Source organism: Tursiops truncatus, chromosome 14, assembly GCF_011762595.2.
Source record: "Tursiops truncatus isolate mTurTru1 chromosome 14, mTurTru1.mat.Y, whole genome shotgun sequence".
Lineage (NCBI taxonomy): Eukaryota > Metazoa > Chordata > Mammalia > Artiodactyla > Delphinidae > Tursiops > Tursiops truncatus.
The window spans coordinates 6,933,175-6,951,108 of record NC_047047.1 but is presented as its reverse complement, the minus strand read 5'-3'; the positions used below and the strand labels follow the sequence as shown (position 1 = coordinate 6,951,108).

General features: G+C 43.2%; 1 protein-coding gene across 6 annotated transcripts in view; it reads right to left on the bottom strand.

Moving 5' to 3' along the window:
* The window catches only part of REV1 (REV1 DNA directed polymerase), an 82,171-nt gene extending 67,475 nt beyond the window's left edge, over positions 1-14,696 (bottom strand). For 2 of the 6 annotated variants that reach the window (XM_019931166.3, XM_019931169.3), the window contains exons 1-2: positions 14,490-14,694; positions 6,147-6,218 (exon numbers count right to left, since the gene is read on the bottom strand). Coding sequence is in view for 1 of the 6 variants with exons in the window: in XM_033838423.2 (XP_033694314.1) it covers positions 14,490-14,514 (25 nt within the window). In the remaining 5 variants the exon portion in view is untranslated. Of the gene's footprint in view, positions 1-4,586; positions 4,606-6,146; positions 6,219-14,489 lie in introns of those variants that run through there. The other 4 variants (XM_019931167.3, XM_033838423.2, XR_002175556.3 and 1 more) reach the window with 3 other exon arrangements.
* Positions 14,697-17,934: the final 3,238 nt, after the last annotated feature.

Sequence of the window (17,934 nt, the reverse complement as noted above, 5' to 3'; positions counted from 1 at the left end):
CTGCCAGGGGCTGGGAGGGCAGGGAGCTACTGTTTAACAGGTACAGTTTCAGTTATGCAAGGTGAAAAGCATTCTGGGAAGACAGATGGTGGTGATGGTTACACAACAGTGTGAACATACTTAATGCCACACTTAAAAATGGTGAAGATGGTAAATTGTATGTTATATGCATTTTACCACAACTAAAACTTTTTAAAATATATTTTTAAAAATAAAGAAAGTTTAAAAAAAGGACTGTGACACTGGCAACTGGGTTCACAGGGACTGGTTAGCTGCAGGGAAGGGGGTAACCGGGATGTCCACTTAGGATACAAAGCTCAGAAGCAGGCTGTCCTTCTCCAGGACACTTGTATAGCACATCTGGGATTTTTTCCTGGGGAGGGCAGTGGGAGGCCATGTGCAAAACTAATTTACTAGGGCCAAGTATCCTCCTCATGAGTGACAAAGTAAACGAAGTGCTAGGACACAGTCACTGACAAAGTTTAACAAAGCTGCTCCACTGGGCTCTCATCTGTCCTTAAATGCTGAAGGCTTCAATACCAGATAAACAGCTGTTTTGAGGTTTTGTTTTGGTTCAACCTTAGAGACCATCATTGTCTAAGGCTATAGTTCTCAGACCACTGAAGTTATTAGAGCACAATGGAGATTCTTGAATCTCAAAACCCAGGGAAGCAGAACCTTCTTCTAGACCCACCTACATACTAGTCAGGTTTTGACTTTGAAGAGACTTTCACCAAGGTATTAAAAACAACAATCAGACACCTGTGTGAAGGGCATTATTGTGCCTTTGTAACAATCTTTTGTCTTCACCATATACTGGTTTTTAGGGATTCTAAACCGAGCTGACAAGTTTATATCATAATACAGCATGTATTTCATGTATTTAAAATACCTTTGAAAAACATATAAAAATAAAATGTCAAAATATTTAGACCAAACATTATTCCTAGTGTAATAGAACCCTTAAAAATTTTTTTTAACCTGGTCTCTTCACCTTCAGTATACTGAAGCATTTTCCTATTATCAATTTTTTATGCACAGTTAAACAATTCCTGTACTATATGATACCATTTTGATCAACACCAAACAAACACAGACTTCAAAGAACTTTAACCCACCAAATAAAAGGGGCTACAACATACACAGCACTCTCTAAGCAACAAATTATACATGTGGGTACTGAAGCCTTTTCTTGAGGCATTCTCTATTACCCTCCAAATTCATGATTTGTGTTTATACACTGCTCTGAGTGTTTTCGGTATTCAGTCTTGTTAAGTGTTCCTTTTCAAAAATAGTTTTTCCTTCTCGATTTATAAAAGCACTATATGTTTACTGCAGAAAACTGAGAAAATACAGGAAACAGAAAAAGGGAAGGGAAAATTACCATATTCCCACCTTCTTTTAAAAAATTCACCTGTTGACTGACACTTTACATTTCCTTTTTTTCAGTACTCCTTAAATTTGTAACATTTAAATTTTAAAAATTTCAGCACACCACTATATCTTACATTTCCATAGTGCTTTTATTTTTCCAAGGGGTCCTTACATATCGTATTTATCTTGACAACACATCCATGGAGTAGGCAGGCCAAATACTAGCTATTTTGCACATAGGCGCCTTCTAGGATGGAAGGGCTAAGATAAAATATCTGATAAGGCTGCACGGCTGGTTTGTGGTACAAAACCACACTTACCTTGTACAAACCTATGTCTCCAAATCTTCAGTGGAGAAACGAACAATGCTATCAGTATAATAAACTCCTGAAAAGAACACTCCTACTGGATTGAACCAGCCTAATACAATTCAACAAAACAGATGCTTTGACCCTAGCACCTGTCTGGGTCAGAACAGTAGCTGCCATACATGTGACAGAAGGACTAAGGAGGAAACAGGTCCAACAGACAGCTTGCATCTAGACCCCAACTGTACACGTCCATATTCATGAGAAGTAGAGACCCAGAGACACTACCAACTTTAACTGACCTTTTAAGCAGTCAGATCTTAGTTCTTTCATTTGTGGATAGAGGTGGACCTGACAAACCCTAGTCTCTTGCAGTTTTTTAAATGTATGATTCTATATATCTATCCATTTTTTAAAAAGGCTTTTAAGATGAAAGTACACATATTATGCTACTCTGTTAAAAAAACTCAAAGGCTATGCACAGATGTGGCTATACAGTAAAGAATTAACCCTGCTCAAAGAGGGGTCTGGCCTTTGCTCTTGGAACGCCCTGCCTGACAAATGTCTGTTTATCTAGGGGCTAAGAGTCACTCCAGATAGTCTAACAATGTGATTTGTGATATACGGTGGAGGCTTCAGACCATGCACTACCAACCTTCTGAGAGGCTGGAGACAGAAGGTCAACCTCATCTATTTGACCAAACTCCAATACAAACCCTGGACACTAAGGCTTAGGTGAGCTCCCCTGGTTGGCAATACTTCATGGGCATTGTCAGTTGTCATTAACAGAAGTCACCTCCATCCCAGATTCCTGTGGTGAGGACAACTCAAAGTTCCACACGTGGACCTCTCCTGTGTGCCCCATGCCTCTCTTTGGCTGGTTTTAACCTGTAACCTTTCACTGTAATAAATCATAACCACAAGCACAACAGCTTTCAAGAGCTCTGAGTCCTTCTAGTGAATTACTGAACGTGAGGGTGGTCTTGGGGATCCCCAAACTCTGGAGTGGCAGAATGACAACTGTCCCCTAGTGTTCAGTCTCCCTTTCTTTTAGTAAAAGAACACCTCTCCCACCCCCTCTTAGTGGGGAGCAGGGTTGCCAAGAGGCTACATTTCCTCAGCTCCTTTAAATCAGGAGTGGCCACGTGATTAAGTTCTGGCCAACAAGATGCGAACAGAGTAACGTATACAAAATTCTGTGCCATCTATCCTTAAAGGAAGTTGTTTACTTTTTTTGGAATGCAGCTGTGAGGTAACTCGGCTTCAACCAAGAGAATAAGGACAATACCCTAGCGGCTGGCTAAGCAAACAGAAGGAACCTGGGCCCCGGAATGACCTAAAACAAGCAGTAGTTCATCAGCTGTGAACCGCCACCCCCATCACAGCGGAGAGAGCTACTTCACTCTCTGCATCACTGCGCTCTCAAGTCTCTGTCACAGCCTTGCACCCTGGTACCTGGTTAGCCTGCACCCTAATGAACCTAAGTGCATTTCACTGTCTTCATATTATGACTTAGAGTCAGTTATTTCAATAAACGACGCAGAAATAAAAGGAGAGACAAGCAATAAGATACATAAGAAAAATGTCTAGATACACAGGCATCCTCCACTTTTCAAAAGCTTACTTTGCACCACTTCGCCCTTACGAAAGACCTACATTAGTACCCGTTTCCGCTAACCAAAAGAAACCCGAAGATTTTCACTTTTACAAAACAAAAAGGGCAAAGCAAAAGCAGCATTCAGCCTGTCTTACAGCAGGCTGCTGTAGAGGGAGCGTCCTCCCCAAGCACCTTGGTACCGCCCAGTCCTTGCCCAGGAACCTTGCTCAGCATCTCAGCATCAAGCCCCCATGGTTTTGGACTGTGTCACTGTCTGTGAGCATCTGTGCTTTATCTTGGTTTATTCTGTGCATCCGTTAGCAAGATGAGTCCTACGGTAATGGTTTCTTTGCTTTTGGCCATTTCGGCTTAAGAAAGGTTTCACAGGAACACTCTACTTCCAGGTAGCAGGGGAAACCTGTATTAAAACTGAAAATGCATAACATCTATAATGTCCCAGTTTGAGGCTGATCTTATTAAAAGCAAATGTTCTAACCCAAACAATTTAATATAACAAATTTCTCTCTTATCCTCTTGGTTATTCGTAACAATGAAAATACACACCCCTCCCCCACTGCAAATGACTGATCTAACAAAATCAGTCATTTGAAAACAAGCGGAAGGAGGCGTTCTAAAAGAATCACTAATAGTTTTCTTCCCTGTAATTATAGATTTCCATAGATGGGAACGGAAATGAAGACACCATTTTAATAAAGTACAAAGAACCTCCTTCTCTGGCTTTCCAGGGTGCGGCAAGATGAACTGGTTTCCCTCACCTTCATGAACTCCTATCGCTCATTAAGTATCTCCACCAGGATGTCCCACATGCATCTCAAAGTCAGCATGTCCAAAAGTAGGGATCAGGCTACAGAGGAAAAGAAAAGAATATTCTGGAGATGATATGATAAAGAAAAGAATCTATAAGGAGTAAAAAGCCAGTGATCTTCACTAAGGAGAGGCAGCACAGTCTTATAGGAAAGCCAAAGGGTTAACTGAAGAAAAGTTCAAGGTTGCAATAAATCAAAGACTCGAAAGGCCACAGCACAAGTAAACAGGGACAGAACTCAGCTGGAGAATAAAGGAGGTAACATCAAAGAAGAGGGGGCTGTATCCTGAGCAGCGGTTCTCATTCTTGAGTCTTCACCAGTATCACTTAGAGGGCTTGTTAAACTCATTACTGACCAGGGGATTTTTGCAGAATCTAATGCCCGTGCCCGGCAGTTTTTATTTTGGCTGGCCAAAAATTAATTCTGTTATCTCACTAACATTTTGTGCGTTATTACATTCAATAGTTACACCCGACACACCTGTAAAGTCTTCTAATTTTTGTGAAATGTTGTCTTCAATCCACTCTTCTGTGGAAGAAAAGGAGCATTCTCCAGCATCGTGAGCTTCATTTTCACTTTCTGTATCAGAATCAATCACTAAGGTTTTTTTGTCTTTTTGTTGCTCTAATATTCACATCGTCTGAATCAGAACTATATTCTGAAGAACTATCATCTTCTGAGACATTAGTATATATGTTGCTCGGACAATCAGAGAATGTATCTGCATAAAATTCACTGAAAAATTCTTCACTCAAAATTTTGCAATATGTCATTTTTGAAAATTTTACGTTTATAATATACACAAGGTTGGAACAAAAATCTAAAGGAGCAAAATGTGAATCATAATGACAGTCTTAAGTTGTATAATGAACCTTTGATCAATTTTAAGCTCCAACAACTTCGCATGGTGATGTTAATTGCATCACTCTCTAAAAATGTACTGATACGTCTCCAGTCAATAATGTGTTAAAACCGACTGCTGGGCCCCAACTCCAAGTTTCTCATTTTGTAGGTCAGGAGTGGGGCTGGGAATTTGTATTTCTAAAAAGTTCCCAGGTAATGCCGATGCTGCTGGCGTGAGGCACATACTTTGAGAACCACCAATTCTGCCTGTGGTGTACCTAGAGTGGTCACCGAGAACAGAGACAAGGACCGGAGAAGTTCAGAGGTAATGAGACAGTATACTATGTAGAAAGAATGCTGTTACAATGTGCCCTAGTAGAAAGAATTTCACAACAGGCATAAAGGCAACTCCCCAGTTGGTCTGGGAGGGAGATCTCTCCTGTCCTTTGCCTCCCACTCCCTCTCCCCGCAAATCCCAGGTCTGATCTAACACGTTACTCCATATTCACGGAGTATTTACTGTAATTTTCAGTTTTCAAGATGAGTAAAGTGTAAACCACAATCCAAAGCTACCTGTTAGAGAAGAAAGATGTGCATAGCACTATAGTCAGGAGCCAACATTAGAGGCACCGACAAAACACAACAGACCCCACAGAAGACAGCAGTAAAGCTCCCCTTGGAGAAGAGATCCAAGAAGGCTTCACTGAAAAGGTGGATCTGGGCTGAGGGAAATAAGTAGGATTTGAACGGGCAGAGGGGAGTGAGGGGGTGAATTCAAGAAGAAGGAAATTCACGAGCAAAAACATAAAAGAGAAAAAGATGTTTAAGGCAACATTCTGGGGCTGACACAGAGACAGTGATAGATGAACTAACAAGGTAGCTGAGGGAATGTCCCGAATATCATACTAAGAAGTTTGAACCCTCCTTTGTGAAAGTCAGGAAAGGAAGTGTGAACTTGTGCATATAAATGATGGGGGATGGGATGGCTGCACACAGATGGGAAAGGTTCTGGCTCCCCAGCCTCATCTACACCAAGATTTATTAACTTGTCTCGGCAGCAGTCCTCATCACATGTATTGCATCCGCACAATGCATTAGATCTCCAAACTCACAAGGTAAACCGGCATACATGGTGGCATATAACTAAAAACAAATCCTTCTGAGTAACTGCAATTCAAAAAATATGGTCAAACTCACTCTTTTCTAGATCTGCTATCAGTTCCATCTGTCACGCATCTCTTTTCTCACAAATCCTTATGGTAAGTGTAACTGCAAGTGAAAACAGAGTAGAATGTTGAAGAAACTGCCACTGCATTACCTTCTGGCCTCGCTTCCCTCGCTTCATGCCAAGAACCCCCCATCATAGATTAAAAGCAACAACAACAAAAAACCCACTACTTTTTAGGATGATATGACATTCTAAGGAGATGCTACATTCTTCAACAGACACTTATTAATGCACTCTATGCCTGAATTAATAGACGCTAATTCTGAGAAACACTCAGTGAGCTCCAAGAGGATGTAATAACCTTTAAGTGACAATCGGAAGTAAGATTTTCTACTGGGCATAAACGATATGCAAAAAAACATTATTAACCTTCAACACTGTAAACTTGAACAGCTAGTAACTTCAACTCAAGATCTAAAATTCAAAGTGGCAACTAAGTTACTACAACATTTTTACAGCTCTAACAACAAATACATTATCAACACCTCCACCTTAAGTTTAGATTTCCTTTCATTTAACAGTAGTAATAACCTAAGCCTAAAATTACAAACTCAAAAAGAAATACCAAAATCAAACTTTTTGAGCCAAAATTATTGTGTTTTTAAAAAAATACCAAAAAGTATGTAGTTTATAATCCTACCTACAACACAATTTACATAAATAAAATATTTCACTCAAATGAACATCAACCCAGGTTTCAAATACTATTATACCGATAAAAAAAAAAGCTATAATTTTCAACAGAAGGCAACCTTTCTACATACATAAATATACTGAAATGCAACCTGCTCCAATCTTTAGTATACTGGAGATCTCCGAGCTACCACTACAGAGGTGTGTTCTAGTTTGAACTGTAACAATTGTGCATCTGTTCTCACCTCCTCAGCTACTGTTCTCTAATGAACAGGGTGGCTGGCTGGCCTTTGTCCCTGGTTCTTGGGAGACTCTAAACCCTTGGAATTTCACAACTGATAGGAGTCTCCTTGTTATCCATGGTGGACCCCTAGGACACATCTTTTTATTAACAGGTGACTCCCAGTAAGCCCCTCATTTCAAGATGGGGCTAGCCATGCTGGAAAGGCCAACCAAGTGATTAGAGGGTTGGCTTTGAGCCATATGCTATCAGCCTGACCTCCTGGAAAAGGAAGGGGTTTGGAGATGAAATTCGACCTTGTGGCCCATGACTCAATCAATCGTGCAATGTAATAAAAATCCAATAAAAACTCTGGACCCTGAGGCTTGGGTGAACGTCCCTGGTTGGTAATCATAAACCAATACAGGAGGATGATGTGTCCTGAGCACATGGAAGCATCATGTTTGGGACCCTCCCAGACCTCTCTTTGCATATCTCTTCCTTTGGCAGGTTCTGGTTTGTATCCCTTATAATAAAACGATAATTCTAAGTACAGCCCATTCCTGAGTTCTGTGAGTCACTCTAACAAATTATCAAGTCTGAGGGGGCTGTGGGAACTCCCAATTATGTGGCCAGTTGGTGAGAAGTGCAGTGGCCTGGAAGCCCTGGAGCCTGCAGCTGGCACCTGAAGTAAGGGGAGTCTGGTGGACTGTGCCCTTAACCCGTGATGTCTGTTCTAACACTGGGTGGTTAATGCCAGAATCACATTGTGCCTATAAAATAGGAGATACTGCCCTACCTCTCTTCTCAGGACTCTATGGGAGCTGAATGAGAAAAAGTCAAGCAAAAGCACTTTTTAAGGCATAAAGCATTAGAAAAAGTAAGGGACTTTTTTGGTTATGCTCTCAAAAATGTTAAAGAAGAAATTGTTAAAATATTTTTTAAATTCAGGATCGTCCAGCTTAAATTTTTAAAAAGGCTTAAAATAGGGATTTTCCTGGTGGCGCAGTGGTTAAGAATCTGCCAATTCAGGGGACACGGGTTTGATCCCTGGTCTCAGAAGATACCACATGCTTTGGAGTAGTTAAGCCCATGCGCCACAACTACTGAGCCTGCACTCTAGAACCCGCGAGCCACAACTACTGAGCCCGTGTGCCACAACTACTGAAGCCCGCACGCCTAGAGCCTGTGCTCTCCAACAAGAGAAGCCACTGCAATGAGAAACCCACGCACCACAACAAAGAGTAGCCCCGCTCGCCACAACTAGAGAAGCCTGCATGCAGTAAAGAAGACCCAACGCAGCCAAAAATAAACAAATAAATAAATTTATATTAGAAAGGCTTAAATAGGCAGTAAGTCATCTAGAAATACAGCTTATTGTAAGATAAAATTGAGAAATTTGATGAAAAGCATTTAAGAGTAAGGAATCTAAATCATAATTTCAATTATGTAACTAAGACTAGTGCCTAAATGATAAAAACATATTAGCAATCTCAAGTGTAGAAATGATGGAATTTAGAAAATGTAAAATTCAGCTACTATTTTCTGACTAAACTTCCCAAGAGCTCGTTTTAGTCTTGGTTCTGATCAGGCATGATTGAAAGCAATAGACAACATTTTGGTTACTCAGATACTGGGCTCAAGTAAAAACTGTTCACATCACAACCAACTTTTTTGCCCATCCCTAACTAATTTAAGGATAAAGCCACAAGATCTGATCTTTAAAGATCAGGTCTTTAAAAAGCTTGTCAAACCATCCTATGTGCATAAGACAGTTACCTGCCTACGTGAATGAGAAAGCATAATTTCTAACTACATTACAGAATCGTTTCTATTACTTTAAAGCCAATGATTAACAAAAAAAACCTCATGACTTTAAATCACAAGTTTACATGAATATATCGCTCAATTCTCTACCCTCTTGAACATAAGATACTAAGCATACGCTGGTCTTACCCTGCATGATGAAGGGGGCAGTTTAGTGTAGCAGAGGAAAAAATGGCTTTAAAGTATTAAAACAAACAAACCCACCCCACAAAACCCTAGATTCTGGTCCTGTTTCTCCTCGATCATCAGATGATTCTCTGGGTCTCATTTTTCCTCAGGGAAAATACAGGGGCATGGCCTACAGAATCTACAGGGTTCATCCTAGCACTGGCATTCTGAATCTACTTAAGTGTTGAGAAGTCAACAACTCATAATTTAGATATTCTTCATATTTTTGAAGTGTCACAAGTAGATGTCAAAAATCATCGAAACTTAGCATTGTGTAAAAACGCTCCACACCAATGAGTCCTTCCTTACTAAAAACAAAAATAATAAAGATTCGCTCCATGATCGGCAGAAACACATGTATTTACTTGCTACCTGAAATTTCTTTTGGCCTTAAGCAAATTTAAATACATTCATGTTTTCCTAAATCTGAGGCATCACCTCTATTACATGCAAAACCTTTTCAAACTAATTACAAAGCTGACCTACCACGACACACATGATGCTGACTTATTTTTAATGATTTAATAAGGAAAAATGATTTTGCATATCATCAACCTATTAAAATGTTTCACACTCATAAAAAATAGACATTATGTATAGTAGAGATGGTTCCTAACTTATGATGCTTTGATTTACAATTTTTCGGCTTTATGGTGGTGCCAAAGTGATACACGTCCAACAGAAACCGTGCTTTGACTTTTGATCTCTTCTGGAGCCAGAGATATCGGTACAGTACTCTCTTGTGATGCTGGGCAGGAGCAGCACTACAGCTCCCAGTCAGCCACGCGACCCTGAGGAGGAACCATTGATACACTTACAACCATTCCGTTTTTCACTTTCAGTAGAGTATTAAATAAGTTACACGAGATGTTCAACACTTTATTATAAAATAGGCTTTGTCTTACTTGATTTTGCCCAACTATAGGCTAATGTAAGTGTTCTGAGCACGTTTAAGGTAGGCTAGTCTAACCTATGATGTCCAATAGGTTAAGTGTATTAAATGCATTTTTACTTACAACATTTTTAACTTACGATGGGTTTAATGGAAAGTAATTCCATTCTAAGTTGTGGAAGATCTGTCGTAGTCAGAGCCAAAAAACAAGAAAGAGAAAGAAAAGAAAAAAACAGCCATAAAACTATAAAACTGCCAGTAGTAAAGAAGAACGACACATACAAATAACGTGATGAAACACAACGCAAGTTTCCAAACAGAAACCTTGTTTCGACCTGCCTCATAGCAAAGTGGATGTGACCTTGGGTTATGGAATCAGGTGGAAGCAGACTGAAATCCTGGCTTCCTTCTCACCTGTGTGACCTGCCCAAGTAGCATCATCTCTCTAAATCTGTTTCTTTAAAACTGTGTCCACCTGACCCGGTGGTTGTGAAGATTAAATGAGACCCTGCACTAAGCAAAGAGCCTGACACACAGTAAATATTTAATGATTTAGCAATTATTATTAAACTTTATAACAAATGTTACACAGAGCAGTATTGTGATTTTTTTTTTTTAAGTTTAAGGCCCAAAGTCTAGGATCCTATTGACTAAAGTTCAGACTGAGAAATGAAATAAAACAATGCTCCTACAAAGAGGCATTTTACTAAGGACCAGTGGACTAAGTAAAGATAACTGGTATTATGCAAGGGCAATCACCACAGGCAGCTTAGTTTCTACGAATACAGTTTGGGGGTGGGCAACCCATAATGAAAGAAGGCAGAAATTGAACACACTAAAGATGGTAAAACATCTTTCCTTTCCCAAGTACTACAGGACTCATACTTCAACTGCATCTCAAGGATTTTCCTGTCTTCAGCCTCCAGCAAGTCCTTTCATCACCACAATTACATCTCTAGCTGAACTTCAAAGGGAAATATATAAAAGCCACTCCCGTGGGCAGCTGTTGAGATAATCACTCTTAGCATCTTCCACAGATCTAAGAATAAAGAAGCTGACTTAGGGCTTTCTTGGTGGCACAGTGGTTGAGAATCCGCCTGCTGATGCAGGGGACGCTGGTTCGTGCCCTGGTCCGGGAAGATCCCACATGCCGCGGAGCGGCTAGGCCCGTGAGCCATGGCCGCTGAGCCTGCGCGTTCGGAGCCTGTGCTCCGCAACGGGAGAGGCCACGACAGTGAGAGGCCCGCGGACCGCAAAAAAAAAAAAAGCTGACTTACACATTAAGAACGAATACCGGTCACCATTCTTAGCAGTTTATTTTTTAATCCGTTCTAGACATCCACAAAATGTATTTATTTTAAAAAGGAGTTCCATAAATATAACTTTGGTGGCCAGAAAAATTCAGTAAAAGTAGTAAAGATAAAATTCAATGCTTGCATTTTTAATCTCACACAAAAACACAAAGTCCTAAGTGAATACTCCAAGCTAATTTCAAGTACTGGTTTTCAAAACTGTGAAATAACCCTGTTCTAAGAACTTTATATACATTAACTCAATTATTTCTTACCATAATCGTAAAAAGTAGGTATTACTGTCCCATCTTACAGATGAGCAAACTAAGGCACCAAAAGATATTAACTAGCCCAAGGCCACACAATCAGTAAATGGTAGGAGCCAGGATTCTGACCCTGGCTGTCTGACTCCAGAACTAATGTTTAAATTAACTATACCACTCATTCACTTAATTCACTTAAGTTTTACTGAGAGCCTACTATGTGCCAAGCACCCTTCTAAGCACCAGAGACAGGGTCATGAACAAGTCAGACAAGGCCTCTGCCCTCCAGGGGGGGAGAGGCTTTGGAACAAACAAGTCTTATGGGAGAAATGGGTAAGTGAGTGAAGAGTGTATCTCTGCCTCGTAATAAATGCTGTGAAGAGAAATAAAGCAAAATGAATCAAAAGTGACAGAGAAAGGGGCTGGCTTCTATTGTAGGGATCAGAAAAGAGATCACTCTGATGTGATGACATCTGAGCAAGATAGCCACCAGGAGGAAGGGGTGGCCCAACTAAAAGAACAGCAAGCGTAACACCCCCAAGAGAGGAACAGTTCGGTTTGTTCGAGAAACGGCAAAAAGTTCTGATTCAATTCTAAGGGTAACAGGAAGCTTTTGGAGGGTTTTCACCAAGAGAGTGACAATATGATTTATTTAAAAAGATTAAAAAAAGTGTTTAAAAAGATCATTCTGTTATGTGGGGATCAGTTGGGAAGGGAGTGACAGAAATAGGGACACCGGGGAAGGCACTGTTGCAACAGTCTAAGGGTGACATACTTGAACTCAGACTAGGATTCCCGTACTGTTCATAAGTAGATGAGATACTAAAAAGGAGAGCATGCAACCTAATTGCCCCTGAAAAAGACTTTTTTAATATTCCTCCTTCCTCATGTCCCATAGATTCTTTTTAATATCCATGTTAATGCTTTAGTGGGAACTGTTATAGAAGGAAAGTAAGATTAAAAGGTATTTCCTTCATTTATAAATGTTCTATTTAATACACTCCAGGATTTATTACAATATGTCACATACACTCATACATTCTTGAGAAGCAGAAAGAGCTTTACTGCTCCTTAGTTTAGGGCTTGTTCATTTATTTGGAGACAAGAAGAGGTACCTATCACCTCTTGTGATTAGCTTTCTTATTATGCTTTGTCTCAGCACATCCCAGCTCATTCTAGACTGTGAACTGCAATAAAAAGGTATACCAAAGGGAATCTGTATTTACGGAGCACCACTGTGTACCAGGGACTCACTAGATGCCTTACATTTAAGAGCTCATTTAATCCTCAGTTACCCAAGGTAGGAAATATCTTCGTTATACAAATGAGAAAAAAATCAGAGATATTAGTAACTTAAATTGTCCAAGAACACAGCTAGTAATGGGTAGAGCTAGAATTTAAATCTACATCTAACTCTGAAGTTCTTATCTTCCTACTACAGCAGCTATGAAAGAAAGGACTATAAAATATACATTACATGTAGTCTCTCTTATTAGTGACTAGCTTGTTGCTGGTGGGGACGGGTTTCTTTCTCTTACACAGAATCTGAGTTTTGAAGTTGGGGTTGGAGAAAATGGAGTGATCTTACATATTCAAACACATTGTTTTGAAAACATATTTACTACTTGAGGTTTCAAAGAAATTAGTCCTAAAAGAGTGATTCCTGCCTTAAAAAAAAAAACTTAAATACGTATTGTTTACCATGAAATAGGAGTAATGTTCTATGACAAGTTTGGTACAGATTCTGCCCACAAAAGACCTGGAGATAGAGAAAAAGAGGATACGGATAAAAAGATAATCATCATAACACATGAGAAGTGGCAAAAAAACAGCCTAAGAAGTGAATGGAGATCCTTCTAGACCAGGGAAGGATCGCTGGAAAAAGAGGGACGCTAGGTGCGCTTCCAAGAGTCTAGGAAGTACGGGGAGGGAACTACACGCCCGCAGTACCTGCTCCGGCTAAGACAAGGCTACGTGGGAAAGCTGAGATGGAAGTCTGGAAAGCAGGTAAACGGTATACCCCACAGGACGGGTTACCGCGAAGTCCACAGGAAGAACCAAGGTTATTCTATGTCCTACCCTAAAGCGGAAATGGCTAATTCTGGAAGACGATAGTGGAGAGGCCGGGGAGACAAACAGAATTAAGAATCGCTACATCAAGTCCTTACCAGTTAGTTACAAGCCCTTTGATGATATGTGCTAGTCTTGTTATTTTCACTTAAATGATACCATTTCTATGCTGGACGTGACCTGAAAAGATGTAGAAGATAGAAACAGCAGGCTTACACCACCTGCAATTTTTTTTTTTAAAATCAGGTGGGTGGGGGGTCAACTAATGAGTGACACACTAAGGTATTTCTTTACAAACTGGGTTTCGGTAGAAAGAGCAGGGAAACATAAGGAAAGGGCCCTTTCCGTCTGCACAGGTGCTGAATCATTTTCACAAGGAGTGAAGTGGGAAACGGGCACTTGCCAGGACAGTTGGGGAAAGGAGCTCTGCATATCAGTGAACAGATAAGTAACAAGGAAAAAATAAGTGAGTAAAAATTGCCTTCGGATAGTCCGACACCGATGCCGGGATCCGACGCGGGGCAAGGGGTGGGGGGATGCGGGGTCACGGGGAAGACGCCGCGGCGAGAGGCCGGGCGGAGCATCCAGCGCGTGGCCCCGGCCGGCAGCCCGCGCGCATGAATGAATGGCGCGGTCCGAGCGGGGCCGGCGAGCAGGGCCGCGGGCGCGAGTCGTCGGCGCGGCGCCTCAGCGGGCGGCCGAGCGCGGGCGGCGGGCCGGCTGCGCCATGGCGGAGGGGGAAGGGGAGGTCACGCGTTACATAACCCGGCAGCGGCCGCGCTCCGGGCGCCGCGGGCCGCCCAGGCCGCGAACCAAGGGCCGCGGGAGCCGGGCCGGCGCGCCGCCCCCGCCCCGCCTGAGGCCGCCCGCGCTCGGGCCGCCGCCCGGCGACGCGAGGCCGGTCCCACCCCGCCCCCATCCCCGCCGCCGGCCCGGGGGTCGCTCACCTTTCGCGTTGCCCCAGACCACCATGCCCGGGCACGGCCGCCTCCTCCGGCCTCGCTGGCCCCGGCGCCGCCGCCGCCACCGCCGCTGCCGCCGCACGGTGCCCTCGCCGGGGGCGGGGAGAAGGGCCGGGTAAGGAGTCACACCGCCGCGCCGCGGTCCACGTTCGCCCCAAGCTCGCGGCGGCCGCCCTGAGCGCGCCCGGTGGCTGCTCTGTCCCTCCCCCTCCAGCGGGCGCGCGCGCCGCGGCTCCGCCCCGCCCCTCCCCCTCCGGCGGCCGGCGCGCTCCCAGGCTCCTCCCCGCCCTTCCCCGCCCTTCCCCGCCCACGGCGGTCCCGGCCCCGGCTCGCGCTGCGCAAGCGCCCACCTGGCTCCTAGCCCCGGGCGACCCCGAACCGCGGGCGCGGCGCCTCTCCCAGGCCCGCCCTCGGGAGTCAGCGCCTCCGCTGCACGTGACCGTCTCGCTCGCGGGGGCGGAGAGGAGCGCGGCGCCCGCTTTGCACCCCGAGACCTGCGAGCCTCCCACTAGGGTTGATGCGCTGTCCTCATCTCTGCGAGTCCCGGCCCCGCGCTGCACTCCCCAGTCCGGGAGGACACTAGTTCAGGGACCCACCATGCTTAATAACCCTGAAAGATCCGTAAAACACCCAGGTCCCCCGCCACGAGCGGTTGACTTACAGTGACATCTAGTGGAGGAAGGGACACACGTGAACTGACACTTTGCTGTGTCAGGGAGCGACCGGGAATCAAGGCCCACAGAGGTTAGTGGGAATGAACGCTGCGCCGCGGGGTTTAAGCGTTGCCAGCTCTGGGGCGTGAACATCATTCCCTGCGCGATGAGTCCCGCCCTCCATTGCACCTGGATATTCGTAAACCTGCGGCAGGTGTCCCATCTCACATGCAGCACTGGGATAACACGCGAAAGCAATTTGCTACTACTGTAAAAACAAACAAAAAAACATACATTATGTGTGCTTAAATGCAATTTTAATTGAGGGCCTTCTGGCAAAAGACAATTGTTCCCTAAGGACCATTTTCCCCCTCTTGGCAATGTCGGTTTGCCTGGAGATCCCACATCGCTATTATAATAGTCTTTATTGTTGTAATGCACAAACATGAAGCGAACCTCCCTGCAAAGGCTTGACACTTTTCCCCCTTTTTCCCTTACCTGAGAGACTTGCAAGTGCGTAGTAAACAATTAGTACTCGTTTCAAAATTGATTTTGCAGAGCTGAGGCTCGTTTACTGGTAATTTAGAGAATATTCAAATGACTTTGTTTCTTTTTTCGAGCCCCTTCGTTTTTGCCACTTTATAGACTTCTATAAATGCACTTCAACCTCAGTATTCTTGTCTCTAACCCTACAAAATCACGTTGCATGCTTTTCTGAAACGTCATAATTTAATACAAACAGCGTCATTTCAATAGACTCACAAACAGTTGCCAGCTGCAACATCAGGGTATCATCTGCTGAGATGCCACAGAAAAACAGTGGCAGCCCCTTATTAATTATGGGGGTTTTTTTTGGTTTGTTTTTGTTTTTTGCGGTACGCGGGCCTCTCACTGTTGTGACCTCTCCCGTTGCGGAGCACAGGCTCCGGAAGCGCAGGCTCAGCGGCCATGGCTCACAGGCCCAGCCGCTCCGCGGCATGTGGGATGTTCGCGGACCGGGGCATGAACCCCTGTCTCCTGCATCGGCAGGCGGACTCTCAACCACTGCGCCACCAGGGAAGCCCTTAATTATGTTTTTTTAATGCATCTCTCTAAATGTCAGTATTTCACTAACATGAAATGGCAAAACTCGATTTTCAAATTGAAGAACGATCTGTGGACTCTACTGGAAAAAATACCGTCGTATTTCAATTTTTTCACACTCCTATTTGAGTCAAAGGTTCTTGTTGTTGTTATTTTCTTTATTTTCTCAAGAAAGAAACACAGACGCTGAGCTAACTGACCTTGGCAACACCTTTACAGAATATAGTAAGACAGTATTAACTGCATTTTAGTGCAAATTAGTAGGCAGGCTCTGATAAGGGAAAAAAAAAATCAGGTTGCTCTCTAGATACAATAGGATAAAAAGAGAGATAAAGAATAAACCCCAGAATCTTTGCTAAAGTTTTCTTTTCGCCCATTCTAGAATATTCTGTTATCACCTACATTCATTCACTCATTTATTTACTTCCATTTATTCTCATGAGGACTATCTTTCCCAGGCTAAGGGGAGTTGGCCTGACCTTTGGGTAAAGCAGCTGAGATGTCTACTCTGGACTCCCACACATGGCGGAGAACTTTGGGGGGCACTGCACCTTATTCCTCTTTTCTGAACTTTATTAAAAATCATTTTTGAAACGCCTAATATTACTGACATCTCAAGATCCTATGAAAGTGCAGACCCGTGACCCTTGCAGGGACAGCCCTGGGTAAGGGCATGGATCTGTTATCTTTTAACCTCCGTATCCAGCAGTAAACATTTGTCGGAAAGATCCACATCTAGTCTCTCAAATACCAAAAACAGAAAAAAAAAGAACATGAAACCACTAAAAAACAAAGATTTGTACTCAAGTCCCTTGGGTGAAATACACACTGTAACTCGTGCTTTGCTCTTAGGAAAGAGTGATCTTGATGATTGTTACAAGGCAATATATGCTTTTATGTTACAAGGCAATTTGTGCTGAAAGATGAAATAATAAGAATGAGCACCAGCCCACAGAAACTTAGAAAGGAAATTGGAACCAGCATTGGCTTACCAAAACTTAATTCTTCTAAAAACAGTATCTGTCTTTACAGAGTAAAGAAAGTCCACGGACAGGTATATATACTGTCGGCCCTCCATAAGGGCAGGATTCCATCTGGAATTGGCTGAACCCACTGATGCAGAACCCTGGATACATTAGCCTGACTGTACCACACTATTTTATATAGGGGACTTGAGCATCTGGGGATTTGGGTATCCATGGGGGTCCTGGAACAAATCCAACATATTTAAACAACATAGTTCCCATAATTCAGGATGATTAAATACTTGGTTATAATGAGCATTCTGAATGCCAATCACTGTCACGTCAACAGTGAACAAAATGCACGTCCCACCCTCAAGAAGTTTCCATCGTAGTGAGGGAAGCAAATAAGTACCACGTGCCTGCCAGATAGGCTCAGGGCTGCTTCCAGAGACTGTTCTATGGAGCACATAGGAAGGGTGTCCGGGAGGCTTCCTAGAGAGAATGACATCTCAGTAAGGACTAGGAGACTAGTGGGGTACCACTGCCCATGGAAGGAGCAACATCTGTAAAGGCAGAAAAGGGATGGAGAACAGGGAACATTCCAGAAACTTCGAAGTGTGAAGTACAGAGGGGGATGGGGGGGTGTGCTGAAAAAGGAGGTTGGAGAGGTAAGAAAGGGTCAGAGCATGAAGGGCCCCACAAAGTATATGAATGGGTTTTGACTCTATC